At 26.3% G+C, this 25,589-nt stretch overlaps 6 protein-coding genes across 10 annotated transcripts; 3 read left to right on the forward strand and 3 right to left on the reverse strand.

Moving 5' to 3' along the window:
- Positions 1–42: 42 nt before the first annotated feature.
- Positions 43–1,373, forward strand: LOC105250372 (ribulose-phosphate 3-epimerase). The gene is made up of 4 exons (XM_011256415.3): positions 43–531; positions 662–769; positions 839–1,060; positions 1,180–1,373. Exons 1-4 carry the CDS (start codon positions 295–297, stop codon positions 1,297–1,299), a joined length of 687 nt encoding a protein of 228 aa, XP_011254717.1. The 5' UTR covers positions 43–294; the 3' UTR covers positions 1,300–1,373.
- Positions 1,374–1,434: 61 nt separating this feature from the next.
- LOC105250373 (putative methyltransferase C9orf114 homolog) lies at positions 1,435–2,859 on the reverse strand. 2 transcript variants are annotated; one of them, XM_011256416.3, is made up of 2 exons: positions 2,740–2,859; positions 1,435–2,676 (listed from the first exon to the last, which is right to left on the reverse strand). In XM_011256416.3, exon 2 carries the CDS (start codon positions 2,600–2,602, stop codon positions 1,496–1,498), a length of 1,107 nt encoding a protein of 368 aa, XP_011254718.1. In that variant the 5' UTR covers positions 2,603–2,676; positions 2,740–2,859; the 3' UTR covers positions 1,435–1,495. The 2 variants fall into 2 exon arrangements, with proteins under 2 accessions (XP_011254718.1, XP_011254719.1); XM_011256417.3 differs by having other exon boundaries at positions 2,747–2,853.
- Positions 2,860–3,027: 168 nt separating this feature from the next.
- LOC112637742 lies at positions 3,028–5,931 on the forward strand. The gene is made up of 7 exons (XM_025408048.1): positions 3,028–3,377; positions 3,600–3,858; positions 4,025–4,151; positions 4,516–4,646; positions 5,230–5,376; positions 5,445–5,618; positions 5,793–5,931. The coding sequence occupies exons 1-7, from the start codon at positions 3,362–3,364 to the stop codon at positions 5,890–5,892; spliced, it is 954 nt and encodes a 317-aa protein (XP_025263833.1). The 5' UTR covers positions 3,028–3,361; the 3' UTR covers positions 5,893–5,931.
- Positions 5,932–6,198: 267 nt separating this feature from the next.
- Positions 6,199–7,577, reverse strand: LOC112637837. Its single transcript, XM_025408428.1, has 4 exons — positions 7,494–7,577; positions 6,783–7,106; positions 6,492–6,645; positions 6,199–6,272 (listed from the first exon to the last, which is right to left on the reverse strand). The coding sequence occupies exons 1-4, from the start codon at positions 7,575–7,577 to the stop codon at positions 6,208–6,210; spliced, it is 627 nt and encodes a 208-aa protein (XP_025264213.1). The 3' UTR covers positions 6,199–6,207.
- Positions 7,578–8,599: 1,022 nt separating this feature from the next.
- Positions 8,600–9,671, forward strand: LOC112637549. Its single transcript, XM_025407554.1, has 4 exons — positions 8,600–8,644; positions 8,905–8,991; positions 9,252–9,350; positions 9,456–9,671. The coding sequence occupies exons 1-4, from the start codon at positions 8,600–8,602 to the stop codon at positions 9,651–9,653; spliced, it is 429 nt and encodes a 142-aa protein (XP_025263339.1). The 3' UTR covers positions 9,654–9,671.
- Positions 9,672–9,872: 201 nt separating this feature from the next.
- Positions 9,873–25,324, reverse strand: LOC105250374 (ABC transporter G family member 20). Of its 4 annotated transcripts, none has more exons than XM_025406115.1 (13): positions 25,267–25,324; positions 16,228–16,429; positions 14,063–14,333; positions 13,532–13,764; positions 12,971–13,160; positions 12,688–12,774; positions 12,359–12,471; positions 11,850–12,235; positions 11,521–11,636; positions 11,269–11,339; positions 11,052–11,140; positions 10,729–10,905; positions 9,873–10,355 (listed from the first exon to the last, which is right to left on the reverse strand). In XM_025406115.1, the coding sequence occupies exons 1-13, from the start codon at positions 25,307–25,309 to the stop codon at positions 10,054–10,056; spliced, it is 2,280 nt and encodes a 759-aa protein (XP_025261900.1). In that variant the 5' UTR covers positions 25,310–25,324; the 3' UTR covers positions 9,873–10,053. The 4 variants fall into 4 exon arrangements, with proteins under 4 accessions (XP_025261900.1, XP_025261919.1, XP_025262001.1 ...); XM_025406134.1 differs by lacking the exon at positions 25,267–25,324 and adding an exon at positions 20,716–20,937 and having other exon boundaries at positions 10,054–10,355; XM_025406216.1 differs by lacking the exon at positions 25,267–25,324 and adding an exon at positions 20,691–20,937 and having other exon boundaries at positions 10,054–10,355.
- Positions 25,325–25,589: the final 265 nt, after the last annotated feature.

The following is a 25,589-nucleotide window of genomic DNA, read 5'->3' on the forward strand; positions in this document are numbered from 1 at the left end:
GGTGTTTAAAATTTCGCATCTCGTACAGTCTCCCTAACTCGTCCCTGCAGATGAATTCCACATGTTAGGCAAAAATCAGAAAATCTAACTGGTGTTAGATGCGATCAGCTGATCTCTGGCAATTACGTTAACGTTGCAGGTTAAGTTAGGTTATCATTCGCCGCGAGTTATATCACAAACATATTTCCATACATTCTAATTTATCTCATAATCAGTGCGAAATCACACTGGACATACATATTATAACTGTGCAAGTAATTTCTTAATATTTGTTCATTTTAAAAAAAGTGAAGTATGGCGAAACATTTGAGCGCAAAAATCGGCCCGTCGATTTTAAACGCTGACTTGGCACAACTTTACAAAGAATCGCAAAAGTTACTTGACAATGGCGCGGATTATTTGCATTTGGATGTGATGGACGGTCACTTTGTTCCCAATCTTTCGTTCGGTCATCCGATTGTAAAGTGTCTTCGTAGTAAAATAAAGGATGCCTTCTTCGAGACACACATGATGGTATCTAATCCAGAACAGGTATGTGAGATTCCATTTTACTTTAGCACAAATATTTTTTTTCAAAAATTACACAAACAAATGCTTATAAGTATAAATTTTGAGATACACATGAGATAAGAATTAGAGAAAAGTAAATGAATAATTACAGTGGATCGAGCCCATGGCTGATGCTAATGTAGATCAATATACATTCCATGTCGAGCCAATAAAAGATGTACCTTTGATCTGTAGAAAAGTAAAGGAAGCAGGAATGAAGGTAATACTATCTAAAAATTTATATACTTTAAGTGGAATATTAATGGATTGCAAGTTAATTTTGAAATAGGTTGGTGTGGCACTTAAACCAGGAACACCTGTAAATGTGATAACAGATTATGTGGATCTAGCCGATTTGATTTTAATAATGACTGTAGAACCTGGCTTCGGTGGGCAGAAATTTATGGAACCAATGTTGCAGAAAGTTGCATGGTTGAGAGAGAATTATCCTGGATTAGACATTGAAGTCGATGGGGGAGTTGGTCCAAGTACAATTGAAGCCTGTGCAAAGGTAATCAAAAATTATTTTAATAAATAAATAATATTATTAAGAAAACATTCCAGAGAGAGTTAGCTTGTATGAAATTAAATTTTCAATTAATTATATATTGATTCGAATTATCTTTTCAGGCTGGTGCTAATATGATTGTATCTGGCACAGCTGTTATAGGTTCCACTGATCAAGCTAAAGTAATTACAACTCTTAGAGATACGGTAAATTGTTATTTGGAGCACAACCACTCAAAATAGCAGTGAAATTGAAAATAATATGAATAAACAAAGCATTTTTGAGAAAACATTTAACATTTTTATAAAAGTATATATGTACAAAAATCTGTATATATTTTTGATGAAAAAACAGTTAATGTGATAAGATTTAATATGATTTTAGAGAGAAAGATATGATGTACTTATTTATTCCTATTATTTGTTATTATTATTGATTTTAGAAAGTGATTTCTTTAGGCACTAATTTAGTCCTTAATTCAGCTAAAGTCAAAAGAATAGCTTCTTCTGTTCTAATTGTCCGTGATCCTTGTTGAGGACATGTATTCACATATTTATGAAATAACAAGGATGGATCATCTACGTCTAAATTCGGATCCACGTCCACAGCAGCTTCTAATCCAGTAACACCTCCAAATACTATGAGACAGTGGCGATATTCTAAACTCTTCGCTTCTATTTCATCGATTAATGTTCCCTTGTCAGATGTACCAATTGTCAAGTCGTATCCTCCTTTATACTGACAATTTGTCAGCACTTCTGTCAAATGCTTGACTAACTTGACAGTATATCCCCAGTAGATTCCAGCTTCTGCACGGGGTACATTAGGTGGCACAATGATACCTTTTAATTTCTTCGAATTTGGCTGCTCCATTGGTATCTTCACAGTCACCCTTAAACCAGGCATCAGTACCTTATCTACATGAACCTCGTTCAAGAGTCCTACATTTACCTGAGATCCTTTGCCGACTTTTATAGGTTTGTTGGTGACTATTCCTTCTCGATACAGAGACTCGTCCATTTGTCTGAGATGATGAGGTGCGTCTAAGGGATTCAATACACCAGCGTATTGCAAATCCTTATGAATAGGAAAGAAATACTTCCTCAGGTATTGCGGGCATTCCAAGTACTGCAGTATCCTGGCCAACTGCAGGCATCCAAGCCTAGCTTCGCCCAGCGCATCGTCCTTCCTAATCTTCTTTCTCTCACTCTCCGTAACGTCTCCCTTGTCATCGAATACTATGATCTCGTCTACCCTGTAGATGCAAGCCGCGCGCGCGATCTGTCCTGCCAGATATGTTCGCAGCTCCGGGGATTGGGCGTTATCAAGGATGGATCCCGGTACTGCGATGCTCACAGTGCAGATATCCTTCCGTTCGCACCTCGTTCCTTCCACGTGCTCCTGGGACTCGTCCTTCGATTCCTTTTCGAGTTCCTGCTTCTTCATCTTCTTCATCAGCTTCTCTTCCCTCCATTGCTTTCGAAGCTCCTTCCGTTTGCGATTGTATTCCTTCCAATTCTTTAATTCTGGCTTTGCGGCCGACATTATTTTTTCCTTCAGGCCCTCTGAATCCTCTAATCTTGTTGTAACGTACTTGTTATAACCTTAGCAGAGGTAACCTAAAATATCAAAACGTCTTGACATGGCATAAATACATATGTAAACTGAAGAATAATATTTACTTGTTACATCATCTTAAAAAAATTTATTTAAGAAAATAATTATCACTGTTGAACGAATTAATTCGCCAATTCCAATTATTTTTAACACATGTTTTGAATTATTCCTATATTAAAATTATGCGCCTAGGTGTCACTTGAAGACTGCTCCTCGAAAGTTTCGATATCTCGAGTTCGATATCTCGGTTCTTCGATGGATTTCGAATTATGATGTCAGACATAAAATTCGCTGCCACGTTCGAGTCACGTTTGAGTCTTTCTATACTTTTTACGATGTCATTATCGTACATAAAAGTACGGCTCTCGCAAATAAAAAAATATTTATGCAATAATTCATTGTGTCGCGAGCTATCGAATATTTTATTAAAAAACAGCCGAGTTTTGTGTTTCAAAGAATAAAATTAACAAACGAATGTGTGTCGCCTCTCGAGCAAATTCGCATTTAATTTGCAAAAGTGTGACACTTGAATTACACAATCTGGATGCCTCGCCGATTTCTCAACATCGCTACGACAAGTCCACGTGATTTTATTATGAAGTGTCGACTCGGCAAATCGCCGAGTTGGGATTTTGAAGCGACATTGACGAAAGTCCGAAGTAATACAGTGTGATAAAGTTTGGTAGAATGTCAAAAGCCAAGTGTAAGTATCTGAAAGTGTCAAAATTCGAAAGTTTCAAAATTCTCAATTTTGCGAAACTTTCTTACAATTGCAAATATATTATCTGTGTATCACGTTGAAGAGCATATGCAACTTCTTTATAAAAGTTATTTTTCGCTTCTTTGCGAAATATATGACTATCTCTATTTTTAAGTAATAAAAGAAAACTCTTAGAAGAGAATTTATATGTTTTCGCAAACTTAGACGAGGACAGAATTCCTTTCTTCCTGGACGAAAGCGAGGTCAGGATTGTTGATGTGCCGTATATGTACAGCGAAGGTCCCATTCAGAGTGCTCAATACAATTCCCCGATGCTCAAGGGTGCCGCACATCAATTAAAAAGATGGCCGAACGACTTGTTCTCCTCATTCATGACAGCGTGTCTCATCATTAGCGGCTTAGTCCTTTTTGCTTTCGTCACGGCAATATTTTGCTCCCCCGCAATTAGCGATGATAATTGCTGGTACGTAATCTTATCGAGGATTTTTTCAATACTTTCACGAAAATACAAAAACTTATAATTTACATCTGAAAACATCGCATACGTGATAACAAAAATGTTTCATATTCTTTATGAATTGACTAGTATATAAGTTTTAAGATAATGATATAATCTATCAACATTTTAGTGAATATAATATCTTCGAAGATGAGCGTAAATTAAATGTCTATTTCGTGAAAGAAGCTACGCAAGTTTGGTCCAAAAAAGAATTCTGCTATATCGAGGCTGCAGCGAGAGAGCAACCTGATCTGAATGTATGTCAACATTTTATAATTTTATATATTTAGATTTTATATATTTAGATTTAAAAATAAGTAAAATTAATTTATGTTTGTAATAAAGTGTTATTTTTAATATACATTTAATATAAATTTGATATACATTTTGATATAAATTTATATAGAGCAAACATTTTTTTATGAAAAAGACATAGAAATTGTACGTCTATGAAAATATCATGTCTTTTACAAGAAATATTTAATTGATTATATTCTTATTAATTTCTCAAATAGCAAATACACGTCATTTGAAATCAAAATAATATACGCTAAATTTTTTTGCTATAATAAAAATATTATTTGCGAATTAATTTAATAAAGTATATATATTTTTATACAGATACACTTGATTAATTTGATGCGTACTTCCGATGCGTTAAACATCCCGGAAGCTCATTTCAAAATAGCACTAGCCACTCAAAATACTAATATTCGCATAGCCGATTTATCGATTGACGAATTTTTCAGCAAGTAATTATATTATACTATATAACACCCTAATTAATATATAATGTAATACTTAATATGTACATGTAATCTATATATATAAGGAATTTTTCTTTGTATGTTTATATTATTATATAATTATATATGATTTATTAATATATATATTATATATATTTAATTATATTCTGTGCAAAAAATAGCTTAACACATTGACAGCTGTTATAGTTACATATGTGGAATAGTTTACTTTGTTCTGCCAACGATTATCGATTGATGTCACGTATTCGTGACTTTTCTTAACTTCTCTTATCTATTTATACAATAGTTATTTTATGTTTATTTAGATTTATGTCATTTGTTGTGAGATTTATGGCATTATTTAATATATTTATATATTTTGTAATACATTATTTTTTTCTAGCTTGACTTACTTTTTATAGATACGTTAAATCTCTCGAAAAATGTTAGCGAAAAATAAATAAAAAACAAAAGCTTTTTTTATAAAAAATTCAACTGTCAAAGTAATAAATTAATATATAACAAAGAAATATTTTTTTTCATCAGAATTAATATATAATAATTTTTACTTACATTTTGCAATCATAAGGTCAAAATTATTAAGCGTTGCAAACAATTTGAACAACGGATTATTGCTGATGGCAGCAAGAGCATATTTACTTTGGAATTCGCCCGGAGTTGCTATGCAGCCTAGCACGTATTGCAACTTGTCGAAAATGAATAAATTTCAATGGACGTAAGTGTGATGAATGAATAATTAATAATTAATAATTAATAATTCTAAATGATTTTATTTTATTGAAGTAAGGGAGAAAAACGAGATTACACGTCCAGCAAATTAATTACGATTGACCCGACCATCGATTTGCAAGCAACAGAAGTACAATGTCAAGCATTTTTAGGATTTTTATTAAAGGAAATATCGAAAAATACAACGCTTTATAATTTAAAGGACGCCTTACATAAATTTTGTCCAAGGTATTTTTAATTAAAAATTATTTTCCTTTTTGTTTTCTATAAATGTTTTAATAGAAAAAATAATATACAAATAATAAAATATATAAAAAGTAATATATGTGATATAATAATATAATATAAATATATCATATATGATATCATCATATATTGTTATCATAATTCTTATTTTTTCAGAATTGATAAATGTCCTGAAGTACAAATACTTAATTTAAAATCACGATGCTCTGTCAATGTTTTCGATTGTCCTACCGTCCATATGATTGAAAATTTTTAGAAACTTACAATATATAATTTAAACATCTTGCCTTTGTAAAGCCATAAAAGAATTTAACGTAATCTGATCTGAAAATTTGCATTTAAGAACTAAAAATTAAAAAATACTGCGATATTTAAATTTTCACGATAAGATTTTACGAAATTAAAAAATAAAATAATTTGAAGAAGAAATAAGTATTTCTTTAAGAAATGCAAAGTTTGTGAAAAATATGTATAATAAAATAAATAAAAATAAATAGAAATATGTATAATATATATACGAAATGTGTAATATAAATTTTCATGCTCACATCGTTATGATGTCTGTCACCTATTACGATTGAAAATTTCGATATTCATAGAGCTGCAGAACACCCAGCCATGTCCATATTTCTATCACTAAATACAATACAAATGATTCGATACACAAGCGTTCTCTACTATACGAAAGCAATTCAAAACGAATAAATTAAATATAATAAAAGCAGAGTTATAAAAATTATATATATATATATATATATATATATATATATAATTATATATATATATATATATATATACTCTCTTTGTTGTGCTACATTTTTGTACAAAAAAAAGAAAAATAGAAAAGAAATTTACCGATCAATAAAAGGATTCCTGTAGCATAGAGTAGTGCAGTTTGTAATCGAAGATATCCAAAAAGATACCAAATCATTTCAATCGCATCGCAGGAATCACAGACAAGTTCGGCCATAAAGAGACCCATGAGGGGTAAACTAAATTGTGGCTGTTTCTAAAACGCGTAATAATCAAAGTAAAATAAATATATAAAAGTCATATACAAAATGTTAATGTGTAAAATAAATGTGTAAAATATAAAAAAAACAGAAAAAATATAAAACATAAAATGTCAAGAATAATATTATTTACCAAGATAACGGAATAGATGAGCATGCCAGTTGCAATAGCATATATTATGGAATGCGAGACAGAATAACCCAAACTAAATGTCATGATTGTTTTTCTCGGAGGAAAACCTTGAAAGATCTGTCCATTCTCCAAGATGCTGTATTGCATTGGTCCGTAATAGCATAAGAACAATATCGGCAAAGCTAATAACATTCCTCTAATTATCTTTAAAATTTCATTGTTGAAATACGTTTTCTTTTCCAACGATTTATCAATCTTTCCAATCATTTGAGAACTGTTAGAGCGATTTTTAACCATATTCAATGAAATTTTAGATTCGATCACCTGTAAAAGAAAAAGAATCGAATGAAAATTGTATGTATAAAGATAAAATATGAATATATATTTTTAATAAATAAGTATAATATAAGTATAATATAATAATACAATATATTCTTATGTATAGAAATATATTTTATGTGTGTGTGTGTGTGTGTGTGTATGTAAATAGAGATCAAATTTTATTTTATTTTGAAATTTATAAATTTTTTGCATATATATATATTACTTATTTTATTTTTAATTTTTAGCATTATATTCTCATCTTTATTGAATGTAGAATATACACAATAGAATGTAGAATATAAACAATATAATATAAAAGAAAACAAATTCTTATTATATAATTTTAGGTTGTATATAATACTAAATTTAATTTGAATATTGCAATACCGTTTTCGCTCGGCGACCATCACAAGTTTTTATTTTTTCTGGATAACCTTTATTGCTGCGAATAAAACTTGACACGTGATCCATTGTGATTCATAGATGATAATAAATTTTTTAGAACGAAAGACTTAATACTTTGACACTAATATATGTATACATATAAAATATTAATTATTATACATATTATTTTTATAATATAAATAATATATAAGTATATAGAAGAAAAATAATACTTTTTTGAGTATATGTGACTGATAAATTTACAAAAAGAAGATTGCAGACACAAAAAAATATAAAATAAAGGAAGAAACCGAATAATGAGAATATAAATTAATAAATGTAATTAAAATCAAACGAAAAACTACAATTGTATATATGTACAAATTGACATCTCTAAAATATATATAGTAAAATATATATACTGTTGTATATATAATATATATACAACTATTTTGTAATGATAACAGTAAAATTCGCTCACTTCATATTATTGATTACAATATTATTTCAGATATCTCGATACTGAAGAGCATATGTTTATTAATCACACTTTACAAGTCATTGGAAAATAATAATTTACACATATATGATTAATGGTTTTACCACTAACACATAAAAACATTAATTATATATGTGTAAATTATTGTTAACATATCGATACATCCGAATTCACTTAATCGTATTATTAATGAAAGAAATGTATTATCTAAAAATTTTGTATTTTTATATAAATTGTATCAAATGTGTTTTATAAAAATTTGGTTTAGATTAAAATTCACATCGATTAGATACACGGAAAAATAAATTCGATTAATGTGACTTAAAAACAACACTTCAGATGTTTTATGGATTTTTTTATTATGGATTTACAAATTATGGATAATCAATTGACGTTAGTCAAATTGTGACAAATTGAAAGATAAGGAAAAGCAACCTCGAAAATTTGCGAAAGACATATTGCAAATATAACGAAAAAATTCACTAATCGAATTGTTTAATATTTTTCTATTTGGAATGAAAAAATCCATTAATCGTATTGTCTAATAAAATGTGTATTTAAAAAAGGAATACAATTTTATCAAACAAGGAATTAGAATATGAAATGAATTATGGCTTTTCGTGATCGACGAAATATTAAAATCCATGGACATTTTGTAATTGAATGCATTTAATTATGATATACATAAATATATACACAAAATGAAATACATATATATATATATATATATATATATATATATTTTTTTTTGCTTTTATAAAACTATATAATAATTAATTAAATAATTTGATATATATATATATATATATATATATAATATATATATTATTTTAAACATATTAATTTAGTTAACAAATTTATATAATTTTTAAAAACTTTAAGAAAAGAAAATATATATTTTCTTTTATTTTACAGAGAATCGGTCGAATAGCTTGTTCTTTGTGCGATTATTATGTCATGGGTAGTTCAGTCTATGTGATTGTTTTGGGCTTCATTGGGATCGTTAGTCCATCGTAATACTTTCATCATGATAATTTAATGATTTACCTGTGTTAAATAGAAAACAATGTAACATTTAAATACACAATTAAAAATTCCATCAGATAATCACAGCTCTTGATATAATACGAACAATAAATTATAAGATTCCCAGAATATCGTCACATTACAGACATAATCAAGAAGGTAATAATTCTATTCTATGTATTTTACATTTTAATAAATTTACAGATTGTTACAAATAATTAATTAAATGTTAAATAATAATTGCAGTGCCTCTTACTGTCGAAAGAGACTTGAAGTTGATGACGTCGATACTGGGAATTGAGCATTATACTTTAATTATGTTAGGTGCTATCACGGTAAATATAAAGGATTAAAAATAATAATTAATAAGTTAATTTAAGAATTTTGAATTAAGGAAACAACTATATTTCTTCTATAAATATATAGTTTTGTTTTAGCAGGAATATCCTGTGCTACACACACCCTGGTTGTTGATGCAACTCTGCGTCATTATCGTGGAAATCATCGTCTTTCTTGTAAGATTCATTCTAGATGGTTTGCATATAAAACGCAATGAAATATTGCAAGCAATATTCACTTTGTATAACTGGTTGCAAGTTTTCTGTCTTTTTTATCGGCAAACACGACGAGCCATGTAGTAACTTGCTATTTTTTATACTAAATTATATAATTATATTATTTTGATACACAGGATGTGAATTATATAGCAATATAATATTTTTGTGTGTTCTTGACAATTTTTATTTAAATACATTTTAATTTAATTTTTAAATATAAATTAAATCGATATTTTTTCGAATTTTTAAAATATGATATTAATATATAATAATATCAAATTATAAAATGAGATAAAAAATTTCTAGGTACGCCTTTTAATGTCTATCCATTTTTAATTTTATTATATATATAACAATTCTTGTTCTGTCTCTACTTCTACTTCTGTCTTTACTTCTACTTAATCTTATGTTATAATTTACAGAAAGATTTTACATTTGGTTGATTCCTTTCTATATTCATAAAACTATCCTTCTTTTTAAGTTAACCCTTTTTAAACTTAAGCAGCAGTATTGACAAGCTCATCAAGATACTAATCCAAATAAGAGTAGAGATAAAGCCATAATATATTGTAGGTTCCGATATCGACCAACCTCTCGTTAGCATCGATCTCATCGATTCTGTGCTTTTTGTCAGAGGTAACAGAAAACTAATATACTTTAGAACAGGGTGTATGCCTTCTGTAGGCCAAATGATGCCGCACAACATCACAATTGGAAGAAAGCAGCCCATGGCCACATATGTAGCAGTTCTTTCGTGATTGCAGAAACAGGCGATGAAAAATCCTAAAAATTGAATTGTGTTTTTAAAAAATATTCTTATATTTTTCAGATAAAAAATTTTAGAAAAATATAAAGTATAATATATAAATTCGAGAAAAGCGAATTTTTTCTTTTTATACAAATTTTTCAATTTTTTATATGTTTTCACAATTTATTATTATTTGAAAAATCGCAAACATTTCGCAAAAATGGAAACATTTGCAAACAATTAAAAGACGTTTATTTTACATAAGAACTATAATGTTTATTTACATATTTATTACGTTTATTTTATATAATACTATAATATTTATTTATAAGATTTTTATAAATATTTCGTGTGTGTGATATTTCATATACTCTCTACGATTTAATATTAAAACAATTGATGAATTACCAAAACACATGCCACAGATACCCGTGAGGACTGTCAAAGTAGTAATCCAACCTATGTTGCCTACGCAAGTGATCTTGAAAATAGCGAATGAAACTATGAGAACCATTATGGTCTGTCCTAACACTACTATGAACTGCGTGATCACTTGACCGAAGAGAATCTCAGTGCCAGTGAGACCTGAATAAATTATACAAAATTACAATTAATTATTTATCAAGATTTATCAATTCAATTTTTTATTCCATAAATTTTATTTGTTCAAAATTTTGTGTATATTCATTATACTTATACGTGTATTATTTTTAATATTTTTTTATATGTACCTGATACAAGAGTTCTTTCTAGCAGACCCTCATTTCTTTCTAGCAACATGGAACCCGATGTCAATGCAACCGAAAGAAAGAAGATGATTCTGAAAGAATATAAAATTATTTAATTGTTTGAATCACTAAAAAAATATTTGGAACAGAAAAATTAATTTTAATGGATATATGCATTACTATTACACTGACATTAATGATAATTGACAATAATACTTACGTTAGGATCACTCCAGGAGCTGTGAAATCCGTAAAGATAGGATCCAAAGGTCCATAGACTGGTTTTTTGAACTGATATAATAATTAACAATAAAGATAATAAAGTATATAATAATATAATAAATTAATAAAGTATTACCAATAATAATTTACAATATTATAAAACACAAAAAAATATAAGATCAATACTTAATAGTACTTAACAAAAAGGAATATATATCTGCTATATCTCTCTACATGACTATTTTCTTACATTTATAGGTATGCTTGTCAACTTTGCGCTGTAGTTGCAAGCCACAGTAAGTTCCTTTGCAAAGTCTTGAAAGGCATAAATCAGATCTCTTTGTAGCAATTGTCCTATCTGTTGATCTATAAAGATATATCTTATTAAAACATATATATATATATATATATATATATATATATTTGTGTTAATACTTGATTATAAGAAAATTTATTTTATAATAACATACATTATACACACTCACAAAATCAAGATCTTTAAAATTTGATATTTCATATATGAAAATATCTAACATTTATCTCGATTATATTCTATATGTATAATGTTTAAAGGCTTACTGGACATGTCTAGGACGACTTTCATTTCTGCAAATTCGACATCCCAATTTTCAGCATTTCTACCGTAATCTATCCTCGCCATGAGAGCATCGGAATAATTTGATGGGAACATTATGGAACCCCATGCCCAACCTTTTTTCACTGCATTTCTGGCTTCTTCATCGTTATCGTAAGGTAACAAGTTTATAGTCTTCTTCTGCAAATGCTGAAGATAACGACAACTCACTAGTGACCAATCACATCCGATTGTGGGAATACAAGGTTGCGTGCTGTTGTTGAGTTCATTGTTAACGATGGCTATTTTTAGACCTACGGGATCCTTACCGATGGTAAGACAGAAGATGATTATCTGAGCAACTGGTAGAGCAATGATGAACAACATTATTCTGCGAAAAGAAAGCATAAGTGAGAATGGGATTAATAACAGAGAGTAACATTATAATGAATTGAAGTTATAATAAAAGCGAAAATAAAAATGGATTTAGTTCAAAAATGTAGTATTGGGTTACCCGACATTTCGCCACATCCACAAAAAATTCTTCCAGATAAGGGCTTTCATATGCATCGGATTAAGCATGGTAAACTTAGAGGAACCTTTTTCTTCCGGTGGCAATCCTCCCAACTATTAAAGGAGAAAGACGGAAATAAATAAATTAAATATTGTCTTGCAAAAAGAAAGCAGAATTTTTTCTATCATTTAAAAAAATACTTTTTTCAATAAAATAATACACAAATTTTTCTACTATAATTATTAAAAATCATTATTTTATAAGTAATTTTAAATAATCTAAAAGAGAAAGAGTGTGTATATTCTCTTTCTTTATCTTAAAATTATTACATTGTCATCTGCAATGACTACACTTTTTCTTCGACTACACACGCTCACGTTGTCGCCGAATTCGCCACTCATTTCGTCATCTACATTCTACAAAGAGAAGATAAAGTGAGAGAGTAATATCTATTTTATTAATATAAAATACACATAATATAAATTAATATAAAATACACATATAATAAATATATTACAAAAAATATACAAATACTAAATAACAACTAATTATAACTAATAAAGCTAAAATTAATTACAACTAGTGTCAATATTTCTTTACATTTATACTTACATTTTCCGGCGGAACACCTGTTAAATTGCTCAAAATACTGCTTCTTCTCCTTAATCCTAAATTTTGTTTTTTACTCAATTTCAGGAAAATATCTTCCAAAGTATCCAATCGGTGCATTTCCATTAGCTTCGTTGGCGATTCCTCTGCCAAAAATTTACCGCTTCTCATTAAGCCGATTATGCCAGCTTGTCTACAAGATTTAACAAAATCCATCATTTCAATAATTTCAATAATTTTTTAATAGAAGAAAACTTTTGTAATTCTCTGTTGATAAGACAAAATATATAATAAGTAACTCTTTAACATATTCTGATACTTAATAAATAAATTTTAATTATATTAAATTTTGATTTTAATTAATTTTTTTTATTTAAATCTGAAAAGAGAAAATATTAAATAAATATAACATTTTTCTTGTCTTAACTCAAGTATATTTGCTGTAATATTTGCTGCAAAATTAATAGCGATACAAAAAATTTAATATTATATATTTAAATATTAAAAATTTTAAAAAATATTAGTGTTATAAGATATAGTATAAGTGATTATTTCACAACTTGCCTGGTCTCTTCGATGTAATGCGTGGTGATAATAATAGTCTTGTTACCATCTTTAGTGATATGCACTAAGTGGTCCCAGATACTTTGCCGGAGAACAGGATCCACTCCAACTGTCGGTTCATCCAAGATCAAGAGTTCAGGATCGGCTAAAAGGGCAGCCGCGAAGGATACTCTTCTTTGCTGACCACCAGACAGATTTTTCACAAAACGGTTGCTCGACGGTAATTGCAAAAGCTATAATGAAAATATGAATATTATTGAAAATTACAATATTCTACAATAAAAGTATTTATAGTAAAATTTATAGAAAAAAGGCTATAAAAAAGTTTATCCATAGAAAAAATTAAAAGGTTTATTATAAAACAAAAATTTTGTAAGTTTCTTCGTATGTAAGAAAGAAAGTACTACATTTTTTGGAGAATTTTATTAGTATAAAAATTGTTGGAAAATAATCCAAATACTTTTAAAATTCTGTTTTTTTAAATTAAATTTTCATTAAAATTTCGGCCTTTCGTGACCTAGATTTCTTCACCTTAATTAAAAATTCTAGCTTATCGTCCACTTGATCAGTCGTCATACCAGCACACCAACCAAAATAGATAAATGTTTCTCGAATGGAGAATTCGCCATAAAGCGCAGTCTCCTGTGGCATATAGCCGACTCGAGGACCGGGCACACCGGACCCCTTAGATCCTGGTCGGCCTCCCAGGACCCAGATTTCGCCAGAATTCAAGCGTCTGCGGCCGACGATACATGATAATAAAGTGGTCTTTCCGCAACCACTCGCACCAAGTAATCCATAACTGAATAATATATTTATTACAATTAACAAAAAAATATAATGAATTATACGTAACGAAAAAATTAGAATTATACGTAATAAAAAAATTTAATAATAAATTTAATAATAAATTTAATAATAAATTTAATATAAAAAATATTATAATAAAACAATAATTATTGCATGAAATTTTACTCTATGTAAGTGTCGCTATAGCGTAAAATTTATACATAATATTATATATAATATTACATAATATTATATTTAAAAATAATATATATTTTTATATGATTATTTTTATATGATATTTTATATATACATGGTGTTTCATAAGTAGTGGGCAAAATTTCAGGAATGGATTCCTCATGCTTAGAGAAGAAAAACAAATTAATCAAAATAGGTCCGGAAATGATTAGTTTTTGAGTTATTAAGATTTTTATAACACAAAATTTTGTCTTATTTCTCGTCTTAGAAGTCCTTTTACAGGTATCAACAATGTTTTTCAAGTTCGGTAGCCTGAATTTGATTAATTTTTTTTTCTTCTCTAAGCATGAGGAATCCATTCCTAAAATTTTGCCCACCACTTATGAAACACCATGTATATACATGTATATTTTCTTAATATACGAGTATATGTATATTGATAACTATTTATTTCGTTACATTGTTATCATATTCATAATATAATATATTAGCAAATTAAAAATTTTATGTAAATCTTATAGAAAAAAATCAACTAACAAATTTGAATAATAATAATCGAATATTACAACGTTGCAATCAACTTGTTATTATATCAATGTTTTATAGTTGTTTTTTTTCTATGATAAAAGAAATTTCAAATTTATCCATGTATTATAAATATTCGCAATGATGTTACGAAAGAAATAGTTTCTGACGCATTAATAGAAACCTCTTTTAAAGAATTACTTATTTTTTAGCAAAGAAAGAAAGAGAGACTAATATATTCTTTTTGTTGCGAAACTGTATTTGAAAAATATTTATTGAATGTCTATATATGACAGCATAAGATTCATTGTACATGTATTCAGCTCTTACATTTATCTTTTTGTTCTTTTTTTCTTTTATAAAAAATTATGGAGAAAAATTATATTATTATATATAAAAAATATTATGTTATGTGTTATGATTGAGAAGGAAAGAAATTTTTCAATACCGAATGGCTTTTTCATAATTTAGTAAATATATTATTTAGTAAATATATTCATGAATCTTTCAACTTTATTTCTACAAAATTAACATTTTTTTATTCCATTCTTTTATTATGTAAATTTGAAAGACATTTATAAATGTCCAAAATTTTTATGCTTTTGAAAAATTTAATAGAAGACGAGCAAATGCTCTCTTTCTCTCTCTCTCTCTCTCTCTCTCTCTCTCTCTTTCTATATATATATATATATATATATATATATATATATATATATACAGAAAGAGAAAGAGAGAGAGATTCTATATATATATATATATATATATATATATATATATATATATATATATGAATATTCTTTATTTCTTTTTTAATCTCTAATAATTTTATATCAATATTTGGAAAATATAAGTACAATTTCACAGATCAGTATAAATGATTAATTTTCATTCACATTTATGATAATTATATGCTTAATATAAATTACTTTTTAATAAAAACAAAAACAGTAGTTAGAGTTTTTATATCAATTAAAATTCTTTACTGTTTAATGCATTGAAATTTTTTAATTTAATTAATTTAATTTTTTAATTTAATTTAATTTAATTTAATTTTATACTATTTACTAATTTTTCATTATAATTTAAATCATTTTTATAAAATGTATTTATTAATATTTAATTATACAGTAAAATCAAAATAAAAATTTCGTCAACTTTTTACATTAATGTTGCAGGAGAATACTTACATAGTGCCTTTCGGCACAGTCATGTTAAGCCCGTCCAAAATTATATTAGGATTGTTCTTGGATCCATATTTCTTAAAGGCTCTTCTAACACAAACTGCTTGTTTTCTTCTAGTATCTAAAGTCGATATTTGCGATTGAAATTGCGTTTGTCTTCGTATTTTCAGTTCCATCAGCGTGCTTGGTATAGTTGCACTTTCCATCTCTATATTTAAAGGAAAGATACGGAATCACGTATTTTTATTTCAATTACTCATCCAGGTTAATCAAAAACATTTTGTTTGTTTTTTTAAATCTTGAATTAACTTTTACTGTCTTCTTCTAATATCACGTTAGTATAATAGTCTTTTACATTTTTTGAATTATTAAAAATGATAAATTAAATAAAAATTAAACAGTGCAATCGATTTGAAGCTTGTCCGCGAGAGTTTGAAATCTCCCTTCCTCTCTCTCTCTCTCTCTCTCTCTCTCTCTCTCTCTCTCTCTCTCTCTCTCTCTCTCTCTCTCTCTGTTTTTCTGACTGGACCAATCATATAAGTGAGAGTTGTCTATTACGATTATATTACTAGTAAATTATGAATTACCACTGATCGAAATGATACAGCATTATCGAATAATTGAAAAAATAATTCAGTTATTAATAAATTAAATATATACGATTAATGTCATCATATACGATTAATCATTCATTACTCATTATTTCATTAACTCATTATTAGAATATCGATTATGTTCAAATTGAAAATTCAAGTTGAATTCAAGTTGAAATTAGTTTCAAATATTTGTCTTTACAATCAATAAATTATCATCTAAAATATAATCATCTCAATATTTGACATATTACAATATTTAATCAAATAGTTTTAAGTAATACCAATGACCTATTTCACTTAAAAGACAAAATATTTAAAAATCTGTTTAATTTTCTCATTTTATTAAAAGACACATATTTAAGAGATAACATCGGAATTTTTTTGCATTATAAAAAAGCTGATTATTTTGTTTTTTTTGTTTTCAAGAAACTGCGATTTGATGAGTCGGTCAAATTCCTAATTTGTTAAGTAATCAATGTATTGCATCGCCAATTAATTGAAGCATATTGCACAGGATTTCGCTTCTCTTGTGATCTTTATTATGTTCGCAATGTACTGTATGTGACGTATAATGTTTACTAAAATATCTATAAAAAATATTAAAAGATTTTTGAATTTACTTTAATATAAAAGAGAGATGAAGAGAGAGATATTACTTTTGATATTTTATTATTAATATTACAGTAACGATAATGTAAATACGTGTAGTTTAAAATATTCTGTTTTACTTATTGAAAAAGTTAATATTTTTAATATTCAGCAATAAAATAATATTAACAATTTCTTGAAAATAGAAATAATCGAAATTACAATTCATAAAATATAACAATTCATAAAATCACGGACTCAATAGGTTCTGCGAGACTTCATAGTATTCGCTCAAGATGCGTCGCTAAAAAATTAGCATATTACAACAATAAGCATAAAAATATACCAAGTAATATGAAAACTTTATCTTACGAAATCAACATTAATGTGTTATTACATCAAATGGTAACCGAAAAAATGCAAGCGATGAGTAAGCTACGTGCTACGCAACGCACAGCTGCTTTCACGTAATTTGTTCACTTCTTTACGCGCGAGAGAGATATATGTATTACGAAAGAACAGACCAACGAAGAGAGACCGCCTAAGGTTATGTCTGATCGCTTTCCTTTCTTTCAACTCTCCGTTTCTTCCCGATGAACTTGCTTACGTTGCATTCACTTATCAAACACGTCAATATTACGAGAGATACCTTGTCCCAAATTCATTTGAATTTGATAATTATATGAAGATAAATGACGATTATCAATATGTAATAATTAGAGTTCATTCATTTCCGGGAATTATTCTTAGAATTAAGTTTTACAAAATTTTTTAAATGTTTTACATTATTAAAAATTCAATTATAAATTTTTTAATTTTTCATTTGTTAAATAAAATTATACGCGCGTTAAAATCTCTCTTTTCAACTATAATTATAATAAATAATAATTAAATAATAATAATTATTTTTTAATTATATTATTTTCACATTTAATACTAAAAACTGTAACAATTTTAAGCAAATTATTAATGAATAATTAACTCGAATTTGAGCCTTTTTATCAATGTTTTATCAATAACTTTACAATTACTGTACAATAAAAAATGCTATATATAAAAAACACGAATAAAATAAATTCGCATATATTTGTTGACATGTCAAGCGCAATTATGTAGTTTTTTATTGCATCGACAATTTTCCTTTGGCTGCTATATATCATTATAGAACGAAAACATGAATACTAGTTAACGATACTAGCGCAATCATCAATAATCGTTTTTGCAAGGATAATGTCAATGTCGATAGAAAAAATCGCAATAATCTTTAGTTTCTGAGTATACTATTATACGATAAATATTTTATATTTTTAAAGTGATTTTTCCCTTACATAAAAATACTTTGTTATAGTATTTTGAAAAGCTTTCGAAGTAAGCTATAAGAACTTTTTTTAGAAAGAGATTGCCCTGACACTCTGTACATACATATATATATATATATATATACAAGTTATATATATATATATGTGTGTGTGTGTGTGTGTGTGTGTGTGTGTGTGTGTGTGTGTGTGTGTGTGTGTGTATATATATATATATATATATATATAACCTGTAATTTATTATTTCTCTCGGAAAAATGAATCATTATAATATATGAGCAAAATTCTATTTGTAATAACTCATTGTCAATAAGATGTATAATCAACGATTGTACTAACCACGATTTTATGACAAGAATTATGGTGCCTTCTATTTCTTCGAACAAAGTTTCTTTGAAAAATGAGATCGATGGTCAACTAGCGAGCACCTTTGAATAATTTTTGCTTAGATGATTGTCTTATTTATTCGTATTCCGTTCGTCCAACTGTTCTCGAGTACATTTTCTCGAGAAATCGATAAAGATTCTTCACAGAGATGTATTTTTGATCAGTTTATTTTTTTTTAACTGTTTGTGTGCCTTTTCAGAATATATCTTCTTAATCTTTTCAGATTATTCAAATATTTAAAAAATGTATTTTTATATAAAAGTAATATTTTTATTCTTTCTGTTTTCAATCATATATCTTAAGCAATTATTTTTAAAGTTATTGTACTTTTTGGTTCATTATTTATTTTTTAATAATTCTTTTATTTGCTGTATTATTCAAAACCAGTTGTCCAGCCATAATTATGGATGATTGCTGATTATGAGGATCCTTATATGTTTGATTTTTAGTAATGATTGCATCGGAATTTTCAGCTTTTGCCTTTTTTTAAAATATTATGCATATTTTGTTCTTGTAACGGATTTATTATAATTAGTATTTTAATTTATAGATAAGATAAATGTTTTAAATATTAAGATTAAAAAAATAGAATAGATGATTTTTTAATTTTAGAAGATCTAAAATAAAATGTTTTAAGAATTTAGATTGACCTATTGCTATTTCCTATCTATTAGTTGACACTAATTGTAAGATTGAGATTGATTGCTCTTTGAGATTGATTGATTTCCTCATAAGAAGGGAGGTATCTAAAGTTTAATTAAGAAGGATTTATTTCTAAAGTATACGCGAAAATCTATTAAATTCTCATAAATGTCTATATTAAGTAGGATGAAAACAAAAATAATCCAGAATCAAAGTATGAGATTTTGAATCTATTTTTCAAGATTATGCGAGAAAACTTTTACTAAAGATAGAATTGCACAAACTCAAAAAGCCCTTCAGTAACACTTTGAATTTTAGAGAAATAATTAATAATAATTTTATATAATCTTAGAGCATCCTTGATGTTAAAAAATAAGTGCGTACGTTACAAACATTATTATTCAAAGGTCAAATTCCAAGATTCTTAGTTCATAAAATTTTCTAAAAGAGCAAAAGATTCCAATTTACGTTATTTGATATGCAGAATCAATTAAACTTTATCAAAATTTTACCTGCAAAGATTAAAAATATTACACATACTTCGAGTTTTAATTATTTAATATAAAATCAAAATTGTATCAAGTCTCAAAAAGGTCTTTATCAACTAACTTGCACAAATATTAAAGATTCAATTTCAAAGCTATTTACTTTGAAAAATTCTCCGAAAAATGCTCTTCTAATATCAAACCTTGATTTTAAATAGTATATTAAATGTTAATAAAGAAAAAAAGCAATTGTGTTATATAAAATCTTATTAAGTTTTAAGATACTAAATTAATAAATATTTGTTTTTGTCAAAATCACAATTTGTTATTAATTATCTTGAGCGATATAATACACTTCAAATAAAAATATAAACGATCGAAATATCAAATAATATTATATATCAGAAATTTAATTTTCAAATTTAAAATTTTAAAAGACATTTACAGAATCATACTTCTGGGAATTAAATCTTCACTCACAAAATCGTATAAAGGACTCTTAATCCTAAGAAATACTTCAAAATGAAGACACTATGTATGTGATCACGATCGCGAAATTCGTCGTGGTTCGCGTATTTATCTCGTTCAGAGATTGACTGACGGAAGATCGAACTTGAGAACAGGATCAGAAAACTCAGAGGCCATACGAGAGTAGAAGTGGTCGCCTGACCACGACGAGGCTCAGCGAGAACTGGCTTTGCTTGGCCCAGTCAGACTTCGCGAACACTCAAATGCTGTTTGTGCAATCATTCTTTTTGAACAAAACAGTTACTCTTAAAGGGGACAAGCTTTAACGCTTCTGCAATGCTGTGTAAACAGATCTCGGATTAATCTGAGAAAATACAAGCAATACGTGTCCAAGCCAACATAACTTTAAATTATCGACTGATAAGAAATTCATATAAAAAGAGATATTCCAGAATGATTTTTATATCAGAAAAAGTTAAGAATTAAACAAAAAATTATAGAATGTAAGAAAAAAAATTTTTCTTGGGATAATTAAAAAAATGCTATAATTAATATATAGAAAATATGAGATATATTATATCAAATTATTTTATATTATTCAAAGTAATTCTTCTACATTGTTCAAGGTAACATGATTCGAAACCGGTTTGTCTAGATAGAGGAAATACCAAGTTATTCATTTTTATTAAAAATTAATCTCATTTTTTAAGTTAAAAAAAAAAGATGATGCATGAGATGACGCATTTAAAAAAATGATTAAGCCCATTTTATATACATATATGTGCGTGCGTGCTTGAGTGCATGCGTGTATGTGTGTGTGTTTATAATTTTTACAATAAAATTAAATAAAATACTATTAATATATAGTTCACAATGATTTATATTACATAAATTCAATTTAAAGAGATTTCTATTTTATAAAAACATTGTATAAAATGGAATTATTGTAATACATTTTACATATACAACAATAGTATAATAGAATAAATAATAATATTGGTAGATTAAAAAATATTAAAAAAATACTTTAGACTAGATATATTACATATCTTAAGAAAAAAACAATTTTCTCTATATCTTGATTCAGACTATGAAACTGAGAAAGACGAGAAATCTGATTACATCATGTGTTAAAAATGTCTTTTCCTTAAGTTTTCCATATGCATTTTATTTGTTTTAAAAAGAATTTTAAAAGAACTATATATATTTGTGACAAATATCTTATAATTGCATATAACAATTTTCTATCTCTAATATCTAGAATACGAAGTAGAATACGAACAGTATTATATAATTTAGTATTACATGATTCATTATATAAATAGAATATAACATACTATTTATATTAACATAAATTGCGAGACAGCTTGTTTGAAAATTGTAAATGTTTAATAAATAGAATGTCTACAATTTGCGACTAAAAAATTCAATATATATAAACAAATTTTTAAAGAAATACATAATTCTCATTTTTTTTATATAATATTTTTTATAATATAATCAAATAAATTAGAAATGAAAATAAATTTGAAAATAATTTTTTTTATTTCAGAGAGAGTGTTGATTTAATAGAATGAAACATATTTCTTGTAATGCCTAACTCATACCTTTTTCAGAGAGAAGTAAAGAATTATTAATTTTGACTTACATTAATTTGTTGTAATTAATATATTTATTACATGTTCCTTATTATATATTATATATTAATATATTGATTATATTAATTGTAAATGTTTTCAAATATTTCAAAAAATAAGTAAGTAAGAAAACATTAATTATATTCAGTTAATTATATTAATCTATTGTACATTTATTAATAATATTAAATTAATATTTATATTAATTTTATTATGAATAATTATATGAACAATTGTAAATAAAAAATGCAATGATTAATAAAATGAACAAAAATGCTTAATGCCTTTTCTTGCAATATTATCAAATGCCAGTGAAATTTGATTAGAAACCGGAATTGCGCTCTGGCAATTTTTATTGCAATGTTCACGCATGGTATATTCAACGATGATAAGCAGTACATATATTGAAGCGCATTTACGAAACTACATTCATTTTCAATATAAAAGGATTATAAAATAAAATAAAATATAGTATAAAACATTATAAAAATCCACAAAAAATATATATATAAAAATAGAAAGAGAAATACAAATTACATCTACAAAAAACTCACAATCAGTATTTTAATAATTTTTCTCTGTTTACCATGAGAATAGTTATACTGTGGATACGTCAAGGTGATCTTCTTTTTAGAGGTGAGCTCTTTTATTTGTTAGCCATTTTTTTCTTAGCAAATAATAGTATTGAAATGTTTTGTTGAATATATTTTTTCACTTATTTAATTTTGATCCAAGATTTGAAAGACAATTGCTGAAAGCACATATAAAAACTACATATGCAAAATTGATGATTCGGATAAATTAATTTACGAGAACTATTTAAAGTTTAAGCAAAAATCTATAAAATTAATGAATTTTTTTTGATAACATAATTATGAAATTATGAAATTATTTAATATTAAACAATACTTACTTACGATACTTCTAAGTTATATAACCGTGTTTACATATACATATAATAGACATATATATACAATATGTTTTGTTAGTTGCTTTTAAATATTATTTCCTTCCATAAATTTTAGCTTTGTTTCTATCTAGAAAATATGTGTTGTGTGTAATATTCATTAACCAATATATTAAATAATATATAATAGAAATATATCATTAAAATAAAATCTTTATAAAACAATTAAATAATTATATTACACACACACACATACACACACACACACACACACACACACACACACACACACACACACACACACACACATATATATATATGTGTATATGTATATATTTGTAAACAACAATTATTATGAAAACATTTTCTATACTTATCATTAGTTGCTATAAATTTTATTAAATTTTTGATATTATATGGAGTATTTTTGCGATACTATTTTATTAAAACAGATTTATTAAAATTGAAAAATAATAATTATTTATTAAGATAAATAATTTTAATTTATTTTCTTATATATTATTACATTCTTATATATTATTATATATGCAAATTTTACTTTTTATAATTTACTATTAATTATTCATTGCGGTATCTGTTTCTATCTCCGCAGCACTTGAAGGTTAAAACGAACTATGTGCGAAATGCTCGATAAAATAACAACTATAATATGTAGTGAAACGAACAGCACATCGATATTCAAGTATAGGCACAACATAGCTTACGTAGCTTACATAGCTTCATTCAATATTTGATAATATGTCTATATATATGATGATAGACGCGTATAGGCGAGATATACATAAAATATACAGTGTAAATACACAATGTATTGATTTATCGCATTTTTGATATTTCTATAAATATGCAAGGCAAGATTTTTAATATGAATAAGTATTATATTTAAAACTATAATAAAGAGAAAGAAAGAGAGAGAGAGAGAGAGAGAGAGAGAGAGAGAAATATAGCGTGAAAAAATAATTTTTACATAATTTTTGAAAAATCTTATAAAATTGTATCTTGCAAAATACACAAGATTCCTGTTTATAATTAATTTTTGTTAAAAATAAAAAAATAATAAAATATGAGAAATAAAATCTTACATATGATGTTTAATAAATGATGTAATTAAAACAATTTGAAAGAAGAAAACATAAGAAATAAGGAATTTTAATGTATTTTTTATTTAAATTTTATTCTTTTTTTGCTATTTCAGCATTTATTTTTCAATTGCACTACTATTTATCGATAGTTACTATTTGTCGTTATATTATACTATACTTATACTAATTGCAGACATTATGACAAGATGACGCGTATTACTAAGAACGCTTGTTAATAATTCTGAGAGTTCACCTTGTGGTTTCTTGTAGCAAAAAAATAGTTATCAATGTTAAACACAAAGACGAGATCGAAAAAACTATAATTTAATTCTAATTGCTAAGACAGATTGAAAAAAGATTAAGATGCATTTATATATTTCGCTATTAAATATAAAATAGTGTTTACAAATTTTGTGGTAAGTTTCGCGAAAATAAAATAAATACAAAAAGAATATTTAGTAACACTTTTTACATTTTTGAAGCAAAACATCATTTGAATATAAATACAATTTCATTTTAATTAAATATACTAAGTCCAAACATAAAGAATCAAAAATACTGCTTCCAGTTTACATAGCGGATAATAAATTTTGATTTTCACTATTTATTTATTTTTTATTTTAATTAAATTTTTTTAAATGTGTAAAATTCATATTACAAATTTTATTTCATGTTAGAAGGGAAAAACCAAATTTCTAAATTATGATATACATATATTAGATCAAAATTTTTTCCAATTTTTAAACTCTATTAAGGCTCAACAAATTGTACATAAATATTCCTTAAAAATCAAAATATATTTTTATAAAGAAATTATTTTAATGTAAAATTGAATTATTTAAGTATTTCATAAAACTGTTTTAATATGTGTTGAGATAACACACGCTGCGAATTAGAACATAAAAAGCTTCATTACCATCTGGGTAATACGTCAGATCGGCACAACAGCAGCCATGCATCTTTCCTTTACTTGTCCTTTGCATACTCCTTTTACATACTTATATATATTCCTTCAATCTTACTTTTGTCATTTCTTTAAATTAAACAAAATGTTAGCATTTTTCAAATAAGGAAAAATAATTACAAGCTGTAAAAATTTATATAAATAATTTTTTCAAACTATTTATTATTAAACAAATTAATTTCTAATACTTTAAAAATTTATTATTTTTAATTAAAATTACAGAGCAGAGAAAGAGAATTTTAAATATTCCGTGAAATCGAATTTTTCAATATTTG

This window comes from Camponotus floridanus, unplaced genomic scaffold (genome assembly GCF_003227725.1).
Source record: "Camponotus floridanus strain SB8 unplaced genomic scaffold, Cflo_v7.5 scaffold1, whole genome shotgun sequence".
NCBI lineage: Eukaryota > Metazoa > Arthropoda > Insecta > Hymenoptera > Formicidae > Camponotus > Camponotus floridanus.

What these genes read in the sequence shown, in the direction of transcription:
- LOC112637549 (XM_025407554.1), top strand. Translation starts at nt 8,600, where the DNA reads ATGGCTTTTCGTGATCGACGAAATATTAAAATCCATGGACATTTT. An exon ending in TTTTGGGCTTCATTGGGATC is followed by an intron (nt 8,992 to 9,251) that starts GTTAGTCCATCG and finishes AAATGTTAAATA; the next exon opens with ATAATTGCAGTGCCTCTTAC. An exon ending in TTATGTTAGGTGCTATCACG is followed by an intron (nt 9,351 to 9,455) that starts GTAAATATAAAG and finishes TTGTTTTAGCAG; the next exon opens with GAATATCCTGTGCTACACAC.
- LOC112637837 (XM_025408428.1), bottom strand. Translation starts at nt 7,577, where the DNA reads ATGGATCACGTGTCAAGTTTTATTCGCAGCAATAAAGGTTATCCAGAA. An exon ending in ATGGTCGCCGAGCGAAAACG is followed by an intron (nt 7,107 to 7,493) that starts GTATTGCAATAT and finishes TTTCTTTTACAG; the next exon opens with GTGATCGAATCTAAAATTTC. An exon ending in TCATCTATTCCGTTATCTTG is followed by an intron (nt 6,646 to 6,782) that starts GTAAATAATATT and finishes TACGCGTTTTAG; the next exon opens with AAACAGCCACAATTTAGTTT.
- LOC105250372 (XM_011256415.3), top strand. Translation starts at nt 295, where the DNA reads ATGGCGAAACATTTGAGCGCAAAAATCGGCCCGTCGATTTTAAACGCT. An exon ending in TAAAGGAAGCAGGAATGAAG is followed by an intron (nt 770 to 838) that starts GTAATACTATCT and finishes ATTTTGAAATAG; the next exon opens with GTTGGTGTGGCACTTAAACC. An exon ending in CAATTGAAGCCTGTGCAAAG is followed by an intron (nt 1,061 to 1,179) that starts GTAATCAAAAAT and finishes TTATCTTTTCAG; the next exon opens with GCTGGTGCTAATATGATTGT.
- LOC105250374 (XM_025406115.1), bottom strand. Translation starts at nt 25,309, where the DNA reads ATGCATGGCTGCTGTTGTGCCGATCTGACGTATTACCCAGATG. An exon ending in AGTCGTCCTAGACATGTCCA is followed by an intron (nt 11,637 to 11,849) that starts GTAAGCCTTTAA and finishes ATATCTTTATAG; the next exon opens with ATCAACAGATAGGACAATTG. An exon ending in GCTCCTGGAGTGATCCTAAC is followed by an intron (nt 11,141 to 11,268) that starts GTAAGTATTATT and finishes ATATTCTTTCAG; the next exon opens with AATCATCTTCTTTCTTTCGG.
- LOC112637742 (XM_025408048.1), top strand. An exon ending in ATTAGCGATGATAATTGCTG is followed by an intron (nt 3,859 to 4,024) that starts GTACGTAATCTT and finishes TCAACATTTTAG; the next exon opens with TGAATATAATATCTTCGAAG. An exon ending in ATTGACGAATTTTTCAGCAA is followed by an intron (nt 4,647 to 5,229) that starts GTAATTATATTA and finishes TGCAATCATAAG; the next exon opens with GTCAAAATTATTAAGCGTTG.
- LOC105250373 (XM_011256416.3), bottom strand. Translation starts at nt 2,602, where the DNA reads ATGTCGGCCGCAAAGCCAGAATTAAAGAATTGGAAGGAATACAATCGC.